General features: G+C 38.3%; 2 protein-coding genes across 15 annotated transcripts in view; one reads left to right on the plus strand and one right to left on the minus strand.

Annotated features, from left to right (window-relative positions):
* Positions 1 to 11651, minus strand: part of lrrfip1a (leucine rich repeat (in FLII) interacting protein 1a) — an 80996-nt gene extending 69345 nt beyond the window's left edge. For all 14 annotated transcript variants that reach the window (XR_005992980.1, XR_005992979.1, XR_005992978.1 and 11 more), the window contains exon 1: positions 11042 to 11651. Coding sequence is in view for 3 of the 14 variants with exons in the window: in XM_041806850.1 (XP_041662784.1) it covers positions 11042 to 11131 (90 nt within the window). In the remaining 11 variants the exon portion in view is untranslated. The remainder of the gene's footprint in view (positions 1 to 11041) is intronic.
* A 4291-nt stretch (positions 11652 to 15942) lies between these two features.
* LOC121522839 (ras-related protein Rab-17-like) lies at positions 15943 to 25391 on the plus strand. The gene is made up of 5 exons (XM_041807503.1): positions 15943 to 16295; positions 19146 to 19297; positions 19388 to 19513; positions 22624 to 22717; positions 23012 to 25391. The coding sequence occupies exons 1-5, from the start codon at positions 16115 to 16117 to the stop codon at positions 23140 to 23142; spliced, it is 684 nt and encodes a 227-aa protein (XP_041663437.1). The 5' UTR covers positions 15943 to 16114; the 3' UTR covers positions 23143 to 25391.
* Positions 25392 to 25434: the final 43 nt, after the last annotated feature.

The raw sequence follows: 25434 nt of genomic DNA on the forward strand, positions 1-25434 counted from the left end.
TGCTTAATGATGGAAGATGTTTTTGCTGTCCTCCCAGTCTGCTTCTGCATGGGTTTGCAATGGTTATGGGTGGGTTTTGCCATTGAATCTGATGGATCCTGCCACAGTAGCAATTAGCTTGGATGTAGCTGTAGGAAAGCAACATTTTCACTGGTACTTGACCACAATTCTTTTCAAAACAGGAGCAAAGAAAATAATATCTACTTATCAATTTACTGGGTAATGTTTAATCTGAAAATTGTTTGAAAAGGAAAATACAGAAATATTGAATACAAGGTAATACAATGGCTAGTAGCTTGTTTGAAGCTACTTGAAAACAAGTAGATTGTTTTCAAAGTGTATCAATTAGCAAACAGAAAAAAAACAGACTGCATGAGTGGAAATAAAAATGTAATTGTATGTTCTGCAATTTGTCATTGTAGATACAATTTTCAAAGGCATAAAATGCAATTTTGAGAAATATACTTACTGACAAATGTGGTGGTTTTATAAAAATCAGTCAATTTCAAAACAGTTTCTAGCTCATACTTAATTAAACATTTCTTCTGACTCCTCTTTTTGGCCACTGCATAAAATTTTCTTTTGTGTATTTATTTATTTATTTACAGTAAAATAGATTAACTACTAAAGCCTATTTCTGTAATACCATTAGTTGCTAATAGATGAAGTGCCCTATTACAGCTTTTGGTTCTCCATAATCAACCTCCAGACTTATCCTCTCTAAATACCCATTTTCGCTGCATGCTTCACTGATCTTCTGACAGCCACTCAGCAGCAGTATGGGGACCTAATCCCCAGTCTAGATCCCTTTAACCTGCGTGAACAAAACAGAAGATTTTCAACAGAAAGCAGAAAGTGACGCTAACAACTATTTTATAGTCAGCTAGTAATTAATAGATCAGTTAATAAATGATTAATCTATTTGTTTGTGTTTTTTACCTTAACAGTACAGTCTCTCGAATGGCTAAATAACAGCTACAAGCTTGAACATGACATTGGTCTTTCAAACTGAATCTAATACAATAGTCTGGATAGTCTTGGAGCCCAGCTGGCTGACAATGTCAACACAGTCTAATCATTTCAGCAGTGACATCACTAAACAAGCTTTCCAAAAAAGATATAATACCTCCCACATCAAATCTCCTGTGAGCATTCACAAAGCAGAGAAGTACTTGCCACTGCAACCTGTCAGCACAGTTAACGATAAGGGCCGTATTGATCATATCCATGTTGCATGCCTGTGCTTGTGATTGCATGAGCAATCAGACCATGCAAAAGCATATCTCTTCCATCTAGTCAAACAAACTGGACTCTGGAAGTCAAATATAATGTACCTGGGTACTGAATAGATTATGTAGTGCACCCAAAAATAACAGGGCAGTAAGGCTTGTGACAATGGTCTGTCTGTTTAACCATTTAGTTCACAAGAAAATATTTTTCTTCCACATCGATTTGCATACATAACAGTTAAAAAATAGACAGAAGAACTTAAGTAACAGCAAAATAACAGCCTGACATCCACTTGTTTAATATTTAATCAATCATTTGCAATTAACACCAGCCTAGCATCTAACTAGTGAAGTCTTGCGTTGGTTCACAGTAGTCATACGCCCAGCCATGATCAGCTAACAGCCAGCCAATTCTAATTATCACTTCCCATCTCCCACAGCCAATCACAGCTCTTTCTCTCAATACAGTGGTGTATTTCAATATAAAGTTCTTCTCACTAACCCTGATTGCACTACTGCTGATGCACCACACTGCTGCTCCTGGCTAAACTCAACCTCCTCCACCCCAGCCTCCTCCTTTATAGCATGAAGCTTGTTGTACCGTCATATTCAGATTCATTCTACTATGTATAAATTGCTTTAGAACTATTTTATCAAATTCAATACACACCTTTATAAATGGGGGTTTCTAGCTATGTGCTCCCAGGAAAGCCAAAGCATGCTGCTTGACTAACCCAGGCGGCATCTTTTGAGCCGAGCCAGCAGAACCATATATCCATTTTGTAATACAATGGTTAAATGTATGATGAGAGTGTTCCTGACAAAACTTTGGTTTCCTGTTATGAATGCATAGGATTTTAACTTACAGCAGCTCATCACAATTTCGTGCCACTGACTTCTTTCGGCAACAATGGCATTTCAAATTTCATTCTTGGAAAGCCAAATGTTGCAAATGCCACAGTCACAGATCCAGCTTTGATGCGAACATTTAAAAAATACCCAATCTGACTCCACGTGAAGATGTTAATACCTTACTCCTTGATATAATTTCTTCAGTAGCTATAGTGCAGTTTTATTCTGCAAACTAAGTCAGGGAACATTTTCTTTGTGTTGGAGAGTGCCTCAGTATCTGTAGAGCAAACAGCCTTGTCTGCAGTCTATTTGTCAGTAAGATAAACACATGTTTTGACTTTCCAACATTGGGGAGACATTAAGGATCATAATTCTTTACACTATGAGTCAATATTTATCAAGGGTGTTTCAAGTAAAATTTAACAGCATTCACAAGCCAAGCATGTGCTTCTTAACAGGACTGTCTAGATTTATACTAAGACGCAGACAGCCGGCTATGATCTTTGGGTGTAATTCAAAGTCTGACTAAGGCAGAACCTTTTAAGACAGTAGGAGTTTATGTTCTGCCAGATTCCAGGGCCGTTACTATTACTGTGATAATCATGATCTCATATTAAACTTAGAGGGAAACTGTGGTCTGGTACAGCTTGCTTCAAGGTAAAATGCATCAAACTTCAAAATAATGTGAATTAAATGCTTTCCAAGTACTTTCCAAGTGAGTGAAGCATGTTCTTACATATGGAGATTGTTTTATCTTAACTATCTTACCACACTAAGATTTTGTAAGCATTAACGTGTCATGTACACACTTTCTTTTCCAACTTGCCATGTAGTGACAGTTAGCGTCACCATCATGACTGTGATGTAAATAAACATGCTCCTGTCAGACACAGTATGTGATGTTAAAGGTGGCTGCAGGCAATGTTAGCAGGGTTTAACTGCAATTCAGTGGCTAGCTACTGGGCTTGCAACCAGAGCCCAAATGTTTGTACAGGTTGACTGCTCTTTCATTACGTCTCTTAGCCACATAATTGTGGTTTACAGCAGACGTCACGCTCAGGAGGGCAACAGCTAAAAATTACTCACAGAGATACACTGGCATTTTTGAAAACTGTGCTCAAGTTTAGAGGGTTTTTGCTCTATTCTGTCTGAAACAGACAAAATGTTATTTTCAGGTTTAAGTGCATCTATACACAACTACACTTTGGAATCAAGTTTGATCTTACTAGCACTTTAAAGATTGCTCACCAATATATGCAAAAGGAGTTGATTCTTAAGCGGACGCTTCTATATTACACTACAACAGGAAGCATGAATGCACAACAGTAGCTGTTTGGGCTTCTACAGAGAAAATAAATAAGCTTAAATTCCAAACAGAAAGCCTGAGCATGTGGGGATTTGAATAATCCTTTCTGGCCAATTGTCCTCTTCTCATAAAAGGGTTGGTTAATCACCAAAACCAAAAATCTGCAGTTGGCCTGCTCATCAGGATTAATCCAGCAGCTGACTACTTCAGCAAAGGAGCAGACCATTTTTTCGGGCAATCAAACCATCCTGATCACACACCTTAACGAATGTCAAATGAGGGATAAGACTGGGTGATATGGACCTAAAAATATTAGCTCAAAGGAAATGTATGACATATATGTGGATATTTTAATAAGAAAACACACAAAAATTCAGTTCTAAGTCAAATTCATATGGGCAAAATGCCAAATATCACACAGACACTGTCAGCAAAAGTAAGCAGGACAATTTCAACAAATATCTACAGGAAAATTGGTATGAAAATAAACTCAACCCCTAGTGCAATTTAAAAAAAAATCATCAGTAATGTCAACAAAATGGTAATTCCACATTTACCCTTGACATTTAAAACACATTATGTTGTGGTTAAAGGTGTAGACTATTTTTATTATTGGGTTTTACTGTAAACTATCTTTTACTGAACATTAGACCTGGAATCTCTGTTTTTGAATCACCCTTTTCCCACATTTTATTCACCAGGATAAGTCAGACAAAATGTAGCTACAATGCTACTACAACAAAACAAACTACACTTTCACTATACAATATTATCATAACCTTATGGGTAAATATTTGAAAATATTCATGTACATACTGTACATATACACATACACACACACACACACACACACATATATATATATATATATATGAATAATTAGCCTAATCAACCTGACTTGTAAAACTTGACTTGGTAATCTTATGTCTGAATTTAACCATTTAGCTGGCTAACTGGGATTCCCAATTCGAAGTATCTACTGACCCCCCAAATATAAAAAAAGCCAACTCAGTCCTTTGTTCATGGTCCACCAGTGTTTGAAAACACAGAATCTGACAGTCCGTTCTGGATCTGATCTCCTTCTGACATCACATTGAGTCACTTTAATAATACCTGCCTCTAACCCAAGGCATTGACGCTCCCAGTTTACACGTGTAGGCACCTTCCAGGGAAGAGAGAGGTGGAGTTAGGAGCTCATCTGCATCCAAGACTGAGTATTCTGGGAAAGGCTGTCAAGAGATGGTTTATACGGGGGTCAAAATCCTCCTTCATATTATATTCTGACCAGAAGTTTCATTCAGATCAGTGGTTCTCAATTGGTCGGCCATCAACTCTTCAATGAAAAATTGTAACCAAAATTTCAGATATTTTTCAACCAATTAGATTTACATGATGAAAAAATATTATGGTTTGTACCTCATATAGTACAAAATGTGATAAAGTCAAGAGACAGGACAAAACATGCATGTTTTAAATGAGATTCATGGACTTTCTGAGGCAATTTTTGATTCCACAAACACACCCACAACCCACTGAAAACGGCTCCACAACCCACAAGTTGAGAACCACTAATTTAGATCGCAGGGAAAAGGCAAAAGGGCTTTAGTATGTGACCTTTAAAAATGCATCATTTGCCCTGCCATGGTGAGGAACTCTGGGAGTCCTTAGAGTAAATCAGTGGCCATCTAACAAGTGTTAATATCTGTAAAAATGATCTTAGTTTCTCCTCAAGACTGAAAACATAACAGCGGTCTATCACCTACAAATTCCAAACAGCAGTGGTTCCACTGAGACCGTCTTCAGACTGAATGGGAAGAACGTTTTTAATCAAGGATATCCCAAGGAACATTTGTGTTTGAATAGCTTGTTTGGAGATAATATTTTCCCATTTCACACATCCATCATCACCATCATTTACAGCATCCTTGGAACCCCTGAGGCAGCCTTGTCTCCAAAGGCCCAGAACCACATCTGAGAAATGTGTAACTGAAATTGAATTAGCATGCAGTTTACAAAAAATAGGATTACTTTGTTTCAGACACAGTATGTCAACTTCATGCCACATATGAATGTTTACAGCTGGTAGAAATTGTTTGACGTGTGTGAGGAACCAGCTCCCTAAAGTACAGCAAAACTAATGCTCTGGTATTCTGCTGACATTCTTTGCTGCTGTGTGGTCTGCTCCCCTTTGGCCTAAACTAAGCCAGGTTTACATCACAGAGTTTCTCCGAACTCTGCAGGAACTGGAGAAACATACAACCGATGTAGGGATATAAAACAGCAGCTACCGGCATCTCCACCCGTTTTCTTCAGCTCTCTGTCACACTGTCTAACAGTTTCCATGCAGAGACTTGCAGCTCCCATGATTCCATGGTGGTGGGATGGCCAGTTGCTTAGCCACATCCCTCCTCTTCCATCCCCATCCCCCACCCACAGACCAGATCTAAAACTGGGGTGCAGCAACAGCTGATCTTTCAGGAGCGTCTATTTTTAAAACTCTTCAGCAGAACAGGCCAAGTCATCAGGGCCGACATACCATCCTGTCAGAGGACTGCCAGTGTGGGACGTGACCCCCGATACTTAAAGGCACAGAGTTTCTCTTAATGCAGCACAGATGTGATAGAAAGTTGCTACTACTGCTATTATTTTATAGTTAAAGCAAACCTCTTTGTTTCAAGACACAGATGTGCATTCATTTATCAGACAGAAACTACTGTTTTAATATCTGCTGCTGGCTTACTGTGCACAATCTCCTTCAGTCTCCTCTTAGACATGACCTTGATAACCTTCCTGCTACTGCAAATTAAAAGACAAGCAATGACTGCCAGCTTCAAGATCATGTAACCTCAGTTTCAAGTCAATAGTCTGTAGTTAGTATCTAAAGTATGCAGGCTTGTCATTTGTAGCAGCAAAATTCACAGTTATAAATGGTGACTGTACTGAGTGCATATGTCAGTTACGAGTGGCATGCAAATATGCTGAAACATCCGGGTGTGGTTAGCACAAACACAACTTCCTCACAATCGATGAAAACTTGTCATGCAAACCCTCAGTGTGGGGTGATGGCTATGATGGTGGTGCTCATGTTTTTTACCTGAAGGAAAACATTTAATTATCAACATTTCAGGTGAAGTCTAATTTGCAGATGCTGCTACTTGAGGTGTATAATGGTAATGAATGTGGAAAAAATTTAACTTTAGACTATAGCTGACTGACCTGCAATTGAAGTTCTACAACAAATCCCAAGATCTTTAGTCTACTAATGCTGCGTTTAGATTTTTTGTGCAGGTAGCACTGCTCTTTTCTAAACCCAAAGCTGTGGTGTTTTCAGCGCTCATCGATGTGGTTGCTACAACACCCCCAGCATGAGCTGTTTCTTGTTGCTGTGCTCACAGCACTCTCAGTTGTCACTAGTTCAACTTCTCCAAATGTAAGGGGGGTAGGACATTTAATGGCAGCTGTGACAACATAAACAACACTGGCAAGAAACTAATTTGTCTCATCTTTCCAGGAGTAGGATTTTAAGGTATAGAGCGTAATTCTTTACACTGTTATTTGTGGTTTCTTGGGGATTTTCCCTTGAATTAAAGACATAACAGCAGACCTAACTGTCTTGAACAAGAGAAGTGAAAGTTAACACGCGCTCTGAAAACTGAGATTGTGAGCAATGTGAATGCAGAAAGCCGGGGATGCAACTAACCTGACACGCCAAATCAACTGTTTCAGCGATTGATTGCATGGATATTTTTCACATTTACCCGGGAAAGCTCCCATAGAAAGCATTTGGGAAGCGCAGGACTTTTCAAAAAATTCTCAGAAGGTGATTGGAGGAACGTTCTATCATATTCATGACGGGCCAATCAGAGTGACAATACAAAATTCTGTTAAGAGCATGCACCTTTCTTGAGTTGACAGGTTACCCCTGCTGTAGATTGTTATTGGCAGAGCTTCTTGGTGAATAAAATTTATGCTAAGGCCGGTCAGGAGCATGCAAGAACGTGTTCTCTGCTAAGACAAGCTTTCCGTGTGGCTCTGTGCTCTTGTTTCAAAAAAATAAATGTCGTCCAGGATGAATCAAAACTGTCACTTTCCAACAGCTACATCCGAGCAAACAGATACCGCAGTGGAAGCAGCCATCGGATACACCGGCAATCCCCAACCACAAGCATTTCAAACTCATGCCAAAGCAGACCAGGAGAACAGCTGAAACATCGTTTCTGTCATGACAAGCTGTCAGTGTTGCTCTCTGACCTTGTTTTAACAAAGGGACGTTGTCAAGTTCTGACAAAACTACTGTGTGGCTAAGTCCGAGCTAATCGCTCCACTGGCAGCCTGAAGAGCAAAAACATCTTTCCCATCATGAAAAGTTTAAAGTGTTGTTTTTATTCTTTATTTCACGCAGACACGAGGTCAAGTTTTGGTAAAACTGTCGCTGCTCTAGAGCTATATCCGAGCTAATCACAGCACTGGAGGCAGCCATTGCAAATGAGTGGAACTAATCTCCGTCCATAGCTACCGTCTTGTTCTCCTCAGAGGACGCTGATTGGTCCAAACAGTACTCAGTTCGACACAAACGTTGTGCATTGGAGCTTTTCAAGATGGATTTGCCTGATGATGAAGATGGAGTCTGGAAGTCTGAAGTGCCATGTTATCTGTGATTCCTTCACAAGGTTCCAATTATAATCCAGTGATCCCTAGGTGTCTATTCCTTTTAAAAATATGGGTTTAAAATCAGTAAAATCACTGAGTAAAGCACCTTGAAATGTAGTTGTTTTTCCCAGTGCTTATCAGCAAGACTAAAGGGGCTACAGGCCAAAGAACTGCTGACTTCAGTTCAGTTTGTTTCTCTGTTAAACCTCCTGATTTCAGATGACTAAAATCCTTCTGCCTGTTAATTTGTGTGGTTTAAAAAAAACACTTAAACATGACTATGCTGTGCCCCGTAAGTTTTAAAAAGCAGTCTGTTGGATATGATTAGGAGACTGGAGTTCAAATTAAAATGTGCAGACTATCCTGCTGTTGTTGTGTCTAATCCAGCCATATCACATGAACATGTCTTCTTAAGCTCATTGCTATTATTTTACAAAACTCATTTATCACAATTCCATATCAAGAACACCATGACCTAAGCTGCAACAGAGAGAGAGGATCACTCAATGCTGCGTTACAGCAGTAAATGTCAGCCTTTTCTTTGTCTTCTGTAGATTTTTTCTTAGTTATGCAACTTAAATAAATTCCCCCATGTTACGCACACAAGCATGAGTTCAAACAAAAGTCTGCAGGTTATCACACACTAAATTCAGGGGCTTAAGTCCTCCTGATATACAAGGAATTAAGTCTGGCACAAAACTTTCATTCATCCTACAGCAGACTCATCATAACAAAGAGATTAGAAACCTTGAAATGGAGCAAACCTGTCACAACACGACTTCAGCACCTGCTAAACAACTGCTTCCAGCTCCTGTGTTGCAATATTGAGAGTCAGGCTAACACTTCCTGCGTGTTAGCACATGAAAGGCTTGTTGCTTAGTAAAGAAAACCATTTAAATCAGCTGCAGGTCACAAAACTTACAGCTGCCTCATTACTGTAATCCATGCAGGCATACAACTTTCTACAAACATTACCATGACCAAGGGCAACACTTCATCACATTCATGCTTTGACTCTGATACGCCGATTTATCAGCCCTGTTTATATGATTATATAATAGAAGAATCATTACACAGAGAGGACTGCACAATAAACATGGCTGATTTGTTTGTTATATTCATGCAAAAGGCATCCTGTTTATTTGATCAGATCATTTGATTATCTCACTAATAGCTGATAACTGACTGCATTCATTTGATTTGTACCGGGGATTTCATTGTCTTATGGACCTGTCAGACTGAACAAAGTATGACAACAGAACAGATTGAGCAATGCATCTTTTTTTTTGTAACACTGTTATGGAGAATGCGTTATCACTACAAAAGCTGCTCTTGCAACACCCGCCTTTTTCTCCCCTGTAGTTTTAGCTCTATCTGAAGTTGCTCAGAACTTTGCAATACAGATCCACTATCAACCCATTGAATTCTTTTAATTGCATGTTGTTTTTTCCTTCTAGTAGCGCCGTAGCCAAGTTGTCATAGCAGGGCAGCAGCTGGATACTATCCACTGCAGCGTCCTGCTCACAGTGATGGAAAATGAGAACACTACAGCAGCTTTGAGCAGATTATGTCAATTTAAAAGACTAGCAGAAGACTCAGCAGAGAAGGAAAAGTAATCGGCATCATTTGATATAAAAAACAGTGTATTATATACATATTTAAAAAAAGATAAATAATTTGTTTAACTGACTTAGCTTACTTGATTATCAGATTAGTGGTTAACTTGCACATCCCTAGTTTTAGCTGAGCCAAGCTGAACATTTTGTTGAAAAATCTCTTTGCTTAATGTTTACTGAGCTACTTTTGCAGAGAAATCAACAAACTCCTGGAAAAAGTAAACGCTGTTGCATTAATCCTGGATCACTGGACTTCAGTGAGTCATTTTGTACATGCACTCCTGCATACATTTTAATGTATCACAGATTTAAACAAAGCTGTGTCAGCGGATCGTGAATGTGTGTCTGGAAAAAAAAAAAAAAAAAAAAAAAACATGAAAAAAGGTCTATGAAGTAGGCTACTGCAGTCTTTAATGGACATCCTCTTTTAAATCTCTTACTCATATCAAAGAGCCTTTCCGGATTTTACTTGAGTTTTAACTGCTTTTATTTTCACCCGATTTTATTTAAGTTTAACGAGCTTCGATCATGTACCCACTTTGCTGCCTGATTTTTATTCGTGTTTTAACTGCTTTGTTGTCTTTGCTGTGAAGCCCATTGTAGCTCTTTTTTTTAAGTGCTCATAAAGTTTATTATTATTATCATTATTGTATTTGACTGTCTGATATCATGACAATGGGTAGATGTAAATGTTTTCTCAATATTTCGATTCATTTATCTCCTTGCAATGACAAAGCTGCTATTCACATGAAAACGAGGTAAATTCTCAAGATTTTAGGAAATCTGCAAATCAGTTTTATTGTTTTACAATGTTTATTTATGACTTTAATGCCCTTATCTTTATCAACAATGATCACTGTTATATTGTCATCGTATTGAAACAGTTTCTTATCGATATACTCCTACTGTAAATAGTCTTGGGGTAACTAACGTTTTTAAATGTACTTCATAATCAAAGTTCCCTGACTTGATAATAATAATAATACAATTACATCTTGTGGTTTTTAATCTCTCATGTCTCTACAAGTTTGTCATACTGACATGTTAAAGAATGATTGACCAATGATTGTCTGGTTGGTTTGACATTAACTTCTCAGTAAGTGTTAATATTCAGATGTCTTCATGAATTTTAGCGCTCATGTGGGCACACTGTGAAGCCAACATTAGGGCTTTAATGGTCTTCTTCTAGCATTAGGGTGGATTTTTCCTAAAATTGTGAACACATTAGGATTGAGGGCATTTAAATGGGTCACTAAATAGTCTCTCAAGCACAGAAATAACACTAAGTGGGTTTCGGGGTCATTGACCAGTCTCTAGACTCGTCCGTGTTTTGTCGTTCATCTCTAAGTTGGTGATTATGATAAACTTTAAACTAATTCTCCACTCACCTCTCTAGCGATCAGATTCAGGGCATCGTCCTCTGCCGTCGACCTCTCCTTCTTGGTGGATCTTTTCCGTCCTGTGCCCTGGGTCCCCATGTTTTCTCAACCCCTTATCCACTCACTGTAAATAGAGCTGGACTCCAGCGAAGACCGCACAAAGTAATCCAAACTGAGCGATAAAAAAGCTAGCTCCGGGGTCTCATGTGTCGCTAAAATGTTAGATTAAAGTCGAGGAAATAAAACAAACCGTGTCTAGTAGCGCTCACAGCATGGGTCATTGTCTTACATCCGTTTTCACACTTCTTCCTGTGTTTCAGCTACGACGCTGAAGCTCGCGACAGAAGTGTTTCAAACTGGCAGCATCTGCCCCACGTGCGCCTCTGGTGCGTTAACCAGCAAATTCTGAGGGAGCCTCTTACCGCAGATTTAAACCGTCCTTTAAAACCAAGTCCGTATCTTTTTTATATCTGTGTAAGTAAAACTAACACCGACTTTAAAAAAATAAACTGATTCTGTGTATAAATATCTGTTATTAAAATGTCTGTCTGCAGTTTGATTCCACCACCTGACGGATTCTCAGCAGCGGACTCGAACCTGTCACACCGACCAACTTCAAAGCCTGTACTACAGCAAGACGCATTCAGGGACGCTCGGATGTTTTCACACTAGAAGAAAATGACACTTAAAATAAAATAAATGAATAAAAAAATGAATAAATAATGTAAATCTAAAAAAAGAAACAAAAAGGGGGAATGATGTATTTCGAAAATCATCAAATAAAATAAAAAAACAAAGAAAACAATAAAAATTACAATATAATGAGCTGAATTAAATTACATAATACCCTATATTCAAATCATTTGTCATTGGCATGTACAGGGCATAAAGGAAACTGTGTTAAAATAAATTGATTATTGTCTACATAACTACTTAAAATGAAATAAAAGCAATATAAATGAAAATAAGATAAGAAAGGAAAATAATGATTTAAACTTTTGACATAACTGTTTTTAAATATACTTTTCTAGATCAGAAGCCCCAGTTTCATGCCCTTAGGTGTATTTCTATTTAATTATTCGGCACGTTTTGCAAACTTCTTTCCCCCACAAATTTGTGTATCCATAACAATAAACAATAAAATCTCTTGGCTAACTTATTAATTGTAGATGCTTTAAGAAAAATCAGATATTTTTTTCTTATCAGTTTTACGATGAAGGAGCAAGGTGTGACACTTGATCTAAGAATTCATCATCTTGTGTTTATTTTTAAAGACCCAATTCCACCAAATTTAATGAGATGTTTCCTTTTACATAATTTGAAAAATAAATCAATCAAACTAAATCGTTCCACACATGATAGTTCTTTTCCCGTAGTTTGCGGACGACACCTGAACGCCTCATCAACCTCTGGACGGGGACGCCATAGCTCCATGCTCAATTTCAGTCAGAAACCGCAGCTCTAGCATGCACTATCGCACTCTCTCACACCCCTTCTGCTATTTTTAATGATGACCAGCGAGCTCTAAAAACAGTCCCGAGTTTCTTAAAGGGACAGACATGACCTCACTCTGAAGGGGGCAGATTTTAATCCTTTATTGTTGATATTAAGGCCCATGAAAGAGTAGCCTATCAAGGATAGTCAAGTTAAATTTATAGTGACATTAGATACCAGAGTATTTATATCTTTTACATCACTATTAAACGCTAGTCTATGATTAGCCAGTCCATTTGCAGCAGTTAATGTAACATTGTACTTCTATTTTGATGATGTGTTCATATCTAGTCACACTAAAACATCAGGGATTCAGATGTAAATACACACTGCATGGCTAGGTGATTGATTTTATACACCTGTTGCATCAGGTCTGATTAAAAACCATGAATTCAATGATTATCAGGTGCAGCCAAATACTTTCATCCATACAGAGTGAATTTTATATCAGTGGTTCTCATCTTGTGGGTAGGAAACCAAGACATGGCAAAACATCTATGATGTAAGGAAGCCCTGAGTGGACATACATCCATATAGTCTATGTTGCTCAGTTCATGACATTCACATACTGGTTGTTTTCTCGTGGTCTTGACTTATTCACCTTTTGATAAGAAAGACAGATTCCACATGATTGTGTTTATATTTCTTGAGATCTTTAGAAAACAACTGAAATTTACACATTATCACAGGAAACAGGGAAAAATAAAACGTTTTCACGCAGTTTCTCTTCAGGGCTTCTGTAATTATGTACATTTTAAACAGGATTGTTTAGTCCTGCCTCTTCATTTAGTCACATTTTGTCCCATGTAAGGTCTAAACTGCAATATTGTTCATCAATAAAATAAAGAGGCTGAAGTTTTTTGAAATTTGAGTAATGACCACTCATTTCATAGCTGGGTCCAGAGATGAGGCCAGTTGGCATCCACTGCTTTATATGAGTCATAATCATTGTATTTATCTGTCTGTATGGGCAGTAGACTGTGGTGCAATACTGAGCTATTCTGATGAATTGGTCAATGAAAACAAAAGAAAGGCATATATTTAAGAGGAGCTTTATTGGATTACATTAGTATTCTCACAGGGTGTGAGGATGTCTATGTAGTGGAACATTTCAGTTATAAATTCAATGCTGCTCTCTTGTGGCATTTAAAAGCAATGCAAGTGGATAATAAAACAGTTGACCTGCAGGCAGGCCAACCCACAGGACTGGCTGGGCCTCTGAAAAACCCAGAGAATGAGCTCCTAAAAAACCCAGAGAATGAGCCCTGAAAACCCAGAGAATGAGCCCTGACTAACCCAGAGAATGAGCTCCTGAAAACCCAGAGAATGAGCTCCTGAAAAACCCAGAGAATGAGCTCCTGAAAACCCAGAGAATGAGCTCCTGAAAACCCAGAGAATGAGCTCCTAAAAAACCCAGAGAATGAGCCCCTGAAAACCCAGAGAATGAGCTCCTAAAAAACCCAGAGAATGAGCCCCTGAAAACCCAGAGAATGAGCTCCTAAAAAACCCAGAGAATGAGCCCCTGAAAAACCCAGAGAATGAGCTCCTAAAAAACCCAGAGAATGAGCCCCTGAAAAACTCAGAGAATGAGCTCCTGAAAACCCCAGAGAATGAGCTCCTGAAAAACCCAGAGAATGAGCCCTCTCCAGTTGTGATTTATTGATGATGTCACTGTATGTGTGTTGGACCAGTAGCATTTGTGCTAGAATCCTGGCTAGCAATTACCACATTTTGGAGATGAGAAGTGCGTCAAATTAATTATTAGTAGGTTCTGATGCTGAAACCGTTTATTTACACTACTTGTTAACACACTTTCACGACTTCCACGAATCCCATTTTTGCCATTTCTTTTGCCACTTTGGCACATTTCTTTCTGCTGCTTTTTGCCCTTGTTTTCTTATACCACTTTTTTTGCCACATTTGACCTTTTTTTTGGTTGCAATTTTTGGCCCCTTTTTTGGGCCAAATTGACCCATTTTTGTCACTTTTTTAAATCACTCATGGCTAATTTTTGCTTCATCTTTTTTGCCTGCTTGACTGGCATTTTTGCAGGGTTTTCCCCCCTTTTTGCCCTTTTAACCCACTTTGACCGCTATTTGCCAGTTGTTGTTTTGTCCCTTTGTTTCCACTTGAATACTGTTTTGGTTGTGGGTTTTGTTTTTCTTTCTTTTTTCTTTTTCTCGTTTTTGCCACTTTAAACCCATTTTGCCACTTTTTTCCTATCTTTGCAACTTTTGCTGCTACTTTTATCCAATTTTAGCCGTCTGTCACCCCTTTTTTTACCACTTTTGAAACATTTTTTGCTGCTTCTTCGCTCTTTTCTCTGCTTTTTTTTACCAATTTATGTCAATTTTTTGCCATTTTTGTCATTTTTTGGCCACTAGTTGCCCTTTATGCCACATTTTTTGCTACTTTTTCTGCTTGTCACCTGTTCTTGCCACTTTTTCTTACTCTTTTTTTTTTTGCTCTTTTTTTCTATCTTTTGCCACTGTCTGCTACTTCAAACCCATTTTTACTGCTTTTAAAACTTTTGCCATTTTCAGTCCTTTTTTTTTTTTTTGCTTTTTTCCCTCTTTTTTGGCACTTTGAACCTATTTTTCCACTTTTTGCCAACTTTTGCAACTTTTTTGTCACTTTTATCCCATTTTGACCACCTGTTACCAATTTTTGTCAAGTTTTTGTCACTTTTTGCCGCTATTTGCCCTTTATTGCCACTTTTGTATTGAGTTTTTCTGCTTTTAACCTGTTCTTGTCTTCTCTATTTTTTCGCTATTATTTGCTCTCTCTTGCCACTTTCTGCCACTTCAAAACACTTTTTTTTCTTTTCTTTTTTTGCTTTTGTCCTCTTTTTGGCACTTTAAACACATTTTTTTCTTGCCATTTTTGATACTTTATTTGCCAGTGTTTCTCTCATTGGCTTACCATTTTTTGGTACTTTTTGCCTTTTGCCACTTTTACCTTTTTTTCTTCTCTTTCTTTCTTTCTTTTTTCTTTTTTGGAAAAGAGTAAAGTATGGTTTTCACAGGTAAACTTTATAATGAACCATAATTTTGCTGACCTCCATGGGCCCCCTGCATTTGGCTAGGCCCCAGAAACCTCTCTCCTTTACCCCCCCCTTATGGGCTGCCTTGTCTGCAGGACAGTCCCTGTAAAGTTAATGATAAACACAAATGCATCAGAGTACTTCTGTTTATATCTGACTTGCAGAGTTTGAGTTAAAAAGCTGAGTAGAGAAGAAAAACGTGACTAACAATTCTTAAAAGTGTAATCCACGGTAAACAAACTAGGGACTGTCTGTAAGCAGATAAACTGGGTTTGTTTACTTAAAACTGGCAGATGTAGATTTATGGCTCAGCTGTGGGTGTACAAAAGGAAGTGAAATTGTTTTACAGGCCTTTTACATGTTGAGACTGGACTTTGGTTTTACTTTTATTTTCTGTAAACACAAACCGACGCTAACGCGCTAACTAAGAGGACCTACTTACTCGTCTGTAACAGGACAAATACTGACTGGAGCTGGGATTTAAGGACCTTCTCTGATCATTTCTGTTTATTTTTTCACTATTTTGGAGTTAAGTACAACTTTTCATGGGGGAAAATCTCCCCGGGGGGCCAAAAGGAGCCCGGCTCCGCTATGACTCTTTAGGCAGACCGGTGCAGACCCTCAGGGTTAAGATGGTCCTTCTGGGAGCCTCTGGTGTGGGAAAATCCAGTCTGGCACAGAGGTTTGTCAAGGATGAGTTCAGGGATACAACACCCACTGTAGGCTGTGAGTTCATGACACTTGGAGCTTTGAATGCCAGTTTTTCTCTTTTCTTTTAAAATGAAAATTACTGATTATCAAGGAATCACTTGACACTGTTAAGAAAACTGCTTATTTGCTTGTTTGCTTGGAGTAAGATAGGAAGATTGACCAAATCACACTGACTTCATATCGGTGTGGATCTCTGCCAGGAAGTTAGAGTGAGCAAACACAGCAATAATCTTCAAACCACCGTCAGGTTTGTGTAGCAAGTATGAAGCTTTAATGTCAGGTTTTCACAATGTCACAATTTTAAAACATCGACGTGTTTCTAAAAATCTAATGGTATCAATTCCTGTTATGATGCTGTGGCAACAAAAAGGAAGTCAAAGGCAACAGGAGGCTGCACTAAGAGAAGGTGGGCCAAGCTCACCAGCTCAGGGCCCCTGCTGTGTGCGGTACGGCACCATTGTTCAAAAAGTTGTCAAATATCTATAGTGAAATAGTAAAAACTCCTGGTCAGATTTAACGTTCTGTAATTACAGTTAAAGCTGCTACACTTCTGTAAATGCAGACGAGGATTTACAAACCATCTAATCATTGATTTAACAAACAAACAAACTTTAGGAGGACACATTACCAGGATTTGGTTTCTATAGAGGTCACTTGAAGGGGCACTGAGCAAAATGTTTTCTCATAAGTGGCCACTTATGAGGGCATGTTGCCAAATATTTGTCTATTGAGGGAGCGTTTTCCGTAGATTTAAGTAGGGACTTAGGAGTGCACGTTGCAAATTGTGCCCACTTACTAGTGGGCAATAAGGGCACAAGATTTGTCTATTTAGAGGGCACAAAGGAGGACAGGTTACCAAATTTTCCTTTCTTTAGAGGTCATGTGAAAGGGCACTGAGCCAAATGTTTTCTTTTAAGTGGGCACTTATGAGGGCATGCTACTAAATTTTATCTATTAAAAGGACACCTATGAGGGCACTTTACTAAATTGTATCTGTTAAAAGGACACTTATGAGTGCATGCTACCAAATTGTATCATTTAAAAGGACACTTATGAGGGCACGCTACCAAATTGTTTCTATTAAAATGACACTTATGAGGGCACTTTACTAAATTGTATCTTTTAAAATGACTCTTATGAGGCCACTTTACTAAATTTTATCTATTAATAGGACACTTATGAGGGCACGCTACCAAATTGTATCTTTTAAAGGACACTTATGAGTGCATGCTACCAAATTGTTTCTATTAAAATGACACTTATGAGGGCACGCTACCAAATTGTTTCTATTAAAATGACACTTATGAGGGCACTTTACTAAATTGTATCTTTTAAAATGACTCTTATGAGGCCACTTTACTAAATTTTATCTATTAAAAGGACACTTATGAGGGCACTTTACTAAATTGTATCTATTAAAAGGACACTTATGAGGGCACGCTACCAAATTGTATCTTTTAAAAGGACACTTATGAGGGCACACTACCAAATTGTTTCTATTAAAATGACACTTATGAGGGCACTTTACTAAATTGTATCTTTTAAAATGACTCTTATGAGGCCACTTTACTAAATTTTATCTATTAAAAGGACACTTATGAAGGCACTTTACTAAATTGTATCTATTAAAAGGACACTTATGAGGGCACGCTACCAAATTTTGTCTATTTAAAGGACACTTATGAGGGCACACTACCAAATTTTATCTATTAAAAGGACACTTATGAGTGCATGCTACCAAATTGTATCATTTAAAAGGACACTTATGAGGGCACGCTACCAAATTGTTTCTATTAAAATGACACTTATGAGGGCACTTTACTAAATTGTATCTTTTAAAATGACTCTTATGAGGCCACTTTACTAAATTTTATCTATTAAAAGGACACTTATGAAGACACTTTACTAAATTGTATCTATTAAAAGGACACTTATGAGGGCACGCTACCAAATTTTGTCTATTTAAAGGACACTTATGAGGGCACGTTGCAAATTGTGACCACTTACTAGTGGGGACTTAAGAGGGCACTCTACCAAAGTTTTTCTATTTAAAGGGCACTTACTAGGGCACTTTGCTAAATTGTGTGTGTACTGTTTTCTGTTTAGAGGGTTCTAAAGAGAGAACCTTTATTTTAACTGAAATTTTGTCCACTTGGATGCCACTAATTAAAGTTTTGTTGGCATAAAGGCACTTGAAAGGGAACCTTTAATCAGCTAGAGAGCACAAAGCCAAATTTGCTTCACATAGAGGGCACCTTAGAGGGCACTATGTCAAATTTTGTTCATTTAGAGGGTACTGAAGCAATGGAGGGATCTCCATATCTAAGCATTCCAAGTTGCACACTGGAGAAGAAACATACACCTTCACCTTCTGTCTTTGTTTATATAGGGAAAAAAATGCCTCCCTCTGCCTTATTTAGTTTTATATGACTAGACCAACCAAACAAACTTAAAATATCTATTATGTACCATGTTTAAATATGGTCATATCAATTAAATTAAAATAATTTACTGTTATTTTTAAATTTAAAGAAGAAGTTGGATTATTTGGTGGGCATCAGAACAAGTGTGGGGGTTAGTCTCCACCTTGCTCCTGCCTAGAGAACTGTTTCAGAGGCACTCAGTTATGGCAAAAATCATAATCATTATTATTTTGGTACCGAGATCCCAACTATTAAACAGAAAACCTGCTGATTTTATTAAATGTGCAACACTTGTAAAGCCACATTTTTAAAAAAGTTGGGGCATTGTGTAAAATGTAAATAAAAACAGAAAGCAATGATTTGCAAATCTCAGCTACCCATATTTTACTCACAAGAGAACTTCATATCCCCTTGTGTGTCTTTGTGCTGTGTCTCTCACCAGGTGCCTACCTGACCCAGCTGGTTCACCTTAGATATGTATCACTCCGCTTTGAGATATGGGACACAGCCGGACAGGAGAAATACCACAGCATCACCCCGCTGTACTACAGAGGAGCCCACGCTGCACTCCTCATCTATGACATCAGCAAAAGGGTGAAAGGAACAGAAACTACATCTTGGGATATCCTTGATTAGTCTTGTCTTTGCAGGTGTTAAAAGCCATTTCATTTTGTGCCACATCAGGAAACATTTATCAGAGCTCAGCTGTGGCTCAAAGAGCTGGAGAAACACTACGTCCCAGGATTCACTGTTGTGTGGCTCGTCGGCAACAAGGGAGATCTGGCACTGAATCGACAAGTCTCAGTACAGGTACAGACACAGTCAGGTCAAAGCAATTTGAAACAGTCAGATTAGCTGCAGGTCACAGCTGCAGAGCAGTAACAGTTGCTGTTAAATAATCACTGGGAGAATGTGCCTGATCAGGAATGTCCATTGAAAGAGTTAATTTATATCACTGACATGCTCACATTGTAATTCAGTGTGTACTTAAACAACACAGGAGGGATATTTTCAGAAACTTGCCTTTCCATTAAAAACACTGATTTTTAAGGTAAAAAAAAAAGCTGTTTTCCCCAAATGTCTTCATCTAATCCAGTAAAGTACCAGAAAAAGGTACTTTTTGTGGTTGTCTGTCCTTAGGCCCACCCCAACCATTTTTGTGAATATAATATCTGGATAATTTTTTAAAGGGGTTTCTTCAAACTTTGCAAATATGTCTGACTCACTGATTAGATTTTAGAGGGCAAAAGCCACAGGACCACAGGATAATTTGATTAGATTTTGGAATTTGATGGCTACAACACATCTCAAAAAATTTTGGACAGGACTGATTGGGTTTAAAAGAAATGTTTTAGAAATGCAGAGTCTCTCAGTAAATATGGGCAGAGGTTAACCAATCTAAGAAAAACTGTGTCTAAAATTATGGAGCAATTTCAGAAAAATGCTCCCCAACATAAATTGTGAGGACTTTGAATATCCCACAATCTACAGTAGAAAATATCATCAAAAATTCTGAGAATCAGGAGAAATCTCTGAGCATAAGACTGAAGGTCAATAAAAGGTAAATTAACTTGATAAATGCTTTCCTAGTCATCTGACTACTCAAATTACTTCTACACAAACAGGCCACACCTACCAATCCACACCCCTTCACTAATTGCAGAGGTTGCTATGCAGAATTGACCATCAGTAGCTAATCCCATCCGTACGCTTCCATACTCATTTATGCGCCACTGTTTTGGGGTTAAGTGTCTTGCCCAAGGACACATTGACATGTGACTGCAGAACCTGGGGACTGTACCCACAACCTTCTGATTTTGAGATGACTGACTCAACCTGCTGAGCCACAGTCACCCCTACTGGATACTTGTGATCTTTGGGCCCTCAGGCTGCACAGTATTAAAAAACAAGCGTGATTCTCTATTGTACTGCTCAGGAACACTTCTAGAAATCATTGTATGTCAACACAGTTGTGTCATCCACAAATGAGAGTTAAAGCTGTGTCATGCAAAGACGAAGCCATATGTGTACATGATCCAGAAATGCAGCCATGTTCTCTGGGTGAGAGCTCATTTAAAATGGACTGAGGCAAAATGGAAAACTGTTCTGTGGTCAGATAAATCAAAATTGACATTTTATTGAAGGGATAGCCCCTTGAGATGCAGCATGCTATCAACACACAGTTCAAAAGCTGGCCTCTCTGATTGTATGGGGTTGGATTAGTGCCTATGGCATGGGCAGCTTACTCATATAGAAAGGCACCTTCAGAGCTGAAAGTAGAAGATTAAGAGCAATATATACTCCCATCCAGATGATTTCTCTTGGAAGGCCTTGACTATTTCAGCAAGACAATGCTAATTCACATACCACACCCATCACAACATCATGGCTTCACAGTAAAAGAGTCCGAGTGCTGAACTGGCCTGCCTGCAATCCAGACCTTTCAGCAATGGAAACATGGAGTATCATAAAATGAAAATCTGGCAAAGAAGCCCCAGCTTGAGCAGCTGAGCAGCTAGAACCCTACATCAGACAGGAATGGGACAACATTCCTCCCCCCAAACTCCAGCAAATGGTCTCCTCAATTCCCAGACATTTACAGACACTTGTTAAAAGAAGAGGGGATGCTTGACATGGCCCCGTCCCGACTTTTATGAGATGTGTTGCTGCCATTAAATTCAAATTTAGCAAATGTTTTTGAAATGGTAAAATGTCTCAGTTTCAACATCTGATATGTTGTTTAAGTTCTACTGCGAATCAATTTTGGGTTTATGAGATTTGAAAATAATTGCATTCTTACAAATTACACGGCACCCGTGGGCTGTTATATTTAGTCAAGAAAAAACTTGTTAGCTTTAATATGAATGTATAACATCATTAAGATTGATCTGAAGTAATGTGAGGAATGATAAAGGTGTATGTAATGTGGTGGCAGTAAATGTGTCAGTGACTAGATACAGGAATAAGTACTCCAAATAAATATTGAATTAAGACTTCTTTAATTCCTGTTAATGTTAAAAGATAATATATAATGATAAGGCATCTGGTCGTACTCCCAGGTTGATAGATAAAAGATCTTGAAATGTCTTATCACAGTGCCAATGACACTAATCAAAACATTAAAAAAACTCAACAACTAGAGAGTTCTGGAGCTGAACCGAATCAGGACATAGCTATCTGTTTATCCCTGTTTGCAGTTTTCTAATATATTCAATAATATTCAGTTCTTTCTTCTAAATGTCCTTGTTTTATTGGTTTATCCTTGTGTTTTATTTTGAAAGTTTAAAACAAAGGAAAGCTTATTACCCAGATCTCTCAAGGGGTTTGCATAACAACTGCAAAATGTACTGAAGGTTGTTTTATATTCACAGATTAATACACTCTGAATATGAACCAAATCCTCCATCTTTCATTTCCAGTGTGTTTTATCCGCTCAGTGTGAGGTGTTTCTTTGTTTATGTTAAAGATCCAAACCAAATGAGGACCAGCAGCCCTTCATAGCTTTATTGTCCTAATTAAAACCAAGCTCCTGTAAGGCCTGTGACGATCGTCAAGATCTCTGCAGTGTTGAGCAATAAAAAGTGTACTGTTGGATCCATCCTGCAGAGAAAACTAACAGTGGTCCTGAACGTTGTCAGACATTAAAAATGCTAAACAGAACCTGACACAGACAAAAAACAAACCCTGTAAACTGATAAAATTACACAGCACACCTTTAACCTGTAAGAATTTAAATGCCACCATTGCAGACCATAATGAAGCTGCTGCCTGAGGCAATTTAATGGCTTACTCATTTAAATAGACATCAAATCATGTTAGTCCAAGGTTACAGCAGAAAATACTGGTATCACCTTTAATATGCAAAGTTACAAACATTGTATGCTTTTTAAATGTCATTATTTGACATATTTTTCTTACAGGAAGGACAGAGTCTGGCCAACGATAGAGGTTTATTCTTTACTGAGACATCAGCTCTGTCTGGAGATCAAGTCAACAGCCTGCTGATGGATGTCGGTAAGGAAAGGTTTAAAGAAAAATGCAATAGAAAGATTGTTTGGGGCTTAAATTGCAGACTTTCAGTAGTGTGCTTTGGATGGCTTCATACCACTAGAGAGCAGTAGATAGCAACATGAGAATCAAATTATCACAACTGCTCCAAATATTTGGATTCACTTATGATTAGATACAGCCTCCATGTTGGTCCTACATGCCAGATTTTGTTCACTATAAATGACTCTAAAATGCCCACATGTTCATGTTTAATACAGCAGTGGGTGTGATGTCTTTGTTAACACTGCTGCGTTTCAGCCCACAGGGTGTATGAGTGTATCGGAGAGCAGCAGGGAGGGCTGTCAGAGTGGCAGGAGACGCCGCTCGATGATCTGCAGCACAGAGACACATCCAGCCTGTTTGCATCCTGCTGCAGAGTTGGACCATGACCAACACAGCTGTGGATAGTATCACTGCCTGTTTTCATTCTATCAACAGACGGGCAGCTAGTGAAACATTCAGAGTTCTAAAATAGATTATGAATGTATTTTTATTTCCTCTTTTATTTCTTATTGAACTTGAAGCTATCAATTTTGTTTCAGAAGGTGTGAGCAAAGAGAGCATTTTTTAACAGTTTAACTTCACCACTAATGATCAGTAGTAGTTCCAGTTGTTTGCTGTAATAAAGGAACCATCACTAAGTTTATGACATTTCACTTCAATACCATTACTTTGTCCTGATTTTATAGACTGGTTTTTGATCAAGCTGTTCTATCTCTCTTTGCCACATGTTGAATTGAAAGGTTGACTTTTACTGGAGGTCTCCTGCCTCACTTTTATAAGATCGAGGCTAAACTGAGCAGAGATTGCTCAATCAGAGCAGAATAGAAAGCGGTCCTCAAACAACACAAGGCTCTGTCAAACCAAATGAAGACAGCAATTACAGTCATTTATCAAAGATCTTAAAGTTATGTTCTTCTGGCCTGGGGTAAGTCATTGTTTTAGTTGTACCTGCAAGAGAGGACGTGCATCCAGTCACCCATTGTCACGTTGATAACAGGTACATTTTGATTGTTAATCCTGAGATCTTATTTTCATTATCTTGGCATTTAACCGGCTGCCAGTCCCACTGGTGGTTTAGAAGGGGGGGCCCTTCTGGTGCCTTCATGTCTTGAAAAGATACTGCAGGGGTGTGCAGGTGGTCGAGTCTTTTAAGGTGCACACCATGTACATGGGTGGCCTGGGTTTGAATCCAGCTGTGGCCCTTTGCCACGTCTCTCCCCACTCCCATCCCCGTTTCCAAGTCTATCCACTGCTCTCCGCTATCTAGAAAAGGCCCAAAAATAAATTTTTAAGAAAAAGATGCTGCAATATTTCTCTCTTGGATGCCTCTATGGTAGATAAACATGTTAAAGTGCCCTCCAAACTTTTTTTTGGTAACCCCGTTATTTAAAGGTAAAAGCCGTTGTGACCCAACAATTTGATTTTCTGTATAATTGCTCGGGATTATGAATTCTACCTTTACAAGAAAATAAACTCTGAATTTCAGAGTCTATAAAGCTGAAAATTTATGGGAAAAAAAATCAAAATATCAGGGATCAAAATGTCTGGAATTTTGACATTAAAACCTAAAAAATTTTAAGATTTTGAAATCATAGATTTACAACATTATGAAGTTAAAAATTTCTAAGAAACCAAATTCTAAATAGTGGTTGGATTTTTTTTGAAATTGTAATCTCAAAAATTCAAAATGTGTTTTACATACATTTATGACTTCCAAAGTAAGAAAAAAAAAAACATTTTTTCTCAGAAATGAATGACTTTTAAACTTGACAAGTTGGAGTTTTTCTTGAAAATTAACAGATCCTCTTAATATTTATTTCTAGAGTGGCCCTAATGCACAGTCATCATAATGGATGGTTTATACATAGATCTTTTTCAAGAAAGAGTGTCTGTAGGCCTGTTATGTTGGGATTTTGTCAACAAAAATGATTGAAATTGATGTGTATTTTTTCCCATTGGGTCCTTGGGGTGCTTAGCTTTGCTTAGTGAGTAGAGGGGCCTTAGGAGAAGAGTTTGGACACCACCGTGTAAAGCACGCTTACAAGCTCTGTTGGGTGAGAAAAGTGGAAGAAAATCAAGGGAATACTCCTGTCACACACTCCTGATACCTTGTCATCTCCCTCTTTCCTTGTTCACTGCCATCTCAATGTGAGTGACACAAAGGAAACCTAGAATGGGGTGACTGTCTATCACCGTATCTCAGAAAGTAAGTGAAATTATACTAGTATTCTAGTTTAGCAGCTAAAGCTAACATAGCTAGGTAGGTAGGTAGCCAGGTAGTGACTTCACTTCCTCTTCTCTCCTTCCTCTCTTTTGACTTTTTCTTTTACTTCATGTTTCATGAATCCTCAAATCTGTACAGTCTGTTCAACCTAAGCCTGCTCTGTACTAATTCTCCTCTTGGCTCCCATCTTGGCTCATCACACATTTCCTCCCCCTTTCTTTTCCTGACTTCTGTTGTTTCTCTCCTTCCTCACTCTTCATCAGCTTTCCTCTTCTAGAGAATCTTCTTCTTCTTCCTCAGCTGTGAGGGGTTTTACTATCCTTAAAGGTTTTACTGTGCTGACATCACACAGGGTTTGTCCAATTCTTTCTACAGTCTATGGTCAACACTTACCATTGGAGCGAACTCTAACCACCATACAATAATTAGTCTTTACATTTGTAAAAGAAAATCA

The sequence above is a fragment of the Cheilinus undulatus genome, linkage group 15 (assembly GCF_018320785.1).
Source record: "Cheilinus undulatus linkage group 15, ASM1832078v1, whole genome shotgun sequence".
In the NCBI taxonomy this organism is placed as follows: domain Eukaryota; kingdom Metazoa; phylum Chordata; class Actinopteri; order Labriformes; family Labridae; genus Cheilinus; species Cheilinus undulatus.

Excerpts from the sequence above, each read along its gene's own strand:
- LOC121522839 (XM_041807503.1), top strand. The coding sequence starts at position 16,115 with ATGGGGGAAAATCTCCCCGGGGGGCCAAAAGGAGCCCGGCTCCGCTAT. Across the intron at positions 16,296-19,145 it reads TACAACACCCACTGTAGGCT|GTGCCTACCTGACCCAGCTG; the intron begins GTGAGTTCATGA and ends GTCTCTCACCAG. Across the intron at positions 19,298-19,387 it reads TCTATGACATCAGCAAAAGG|GAAACATTTATCAGAGCTCA; the intron begins GTGAAAGGAACA and ends GTGCCACATCAG.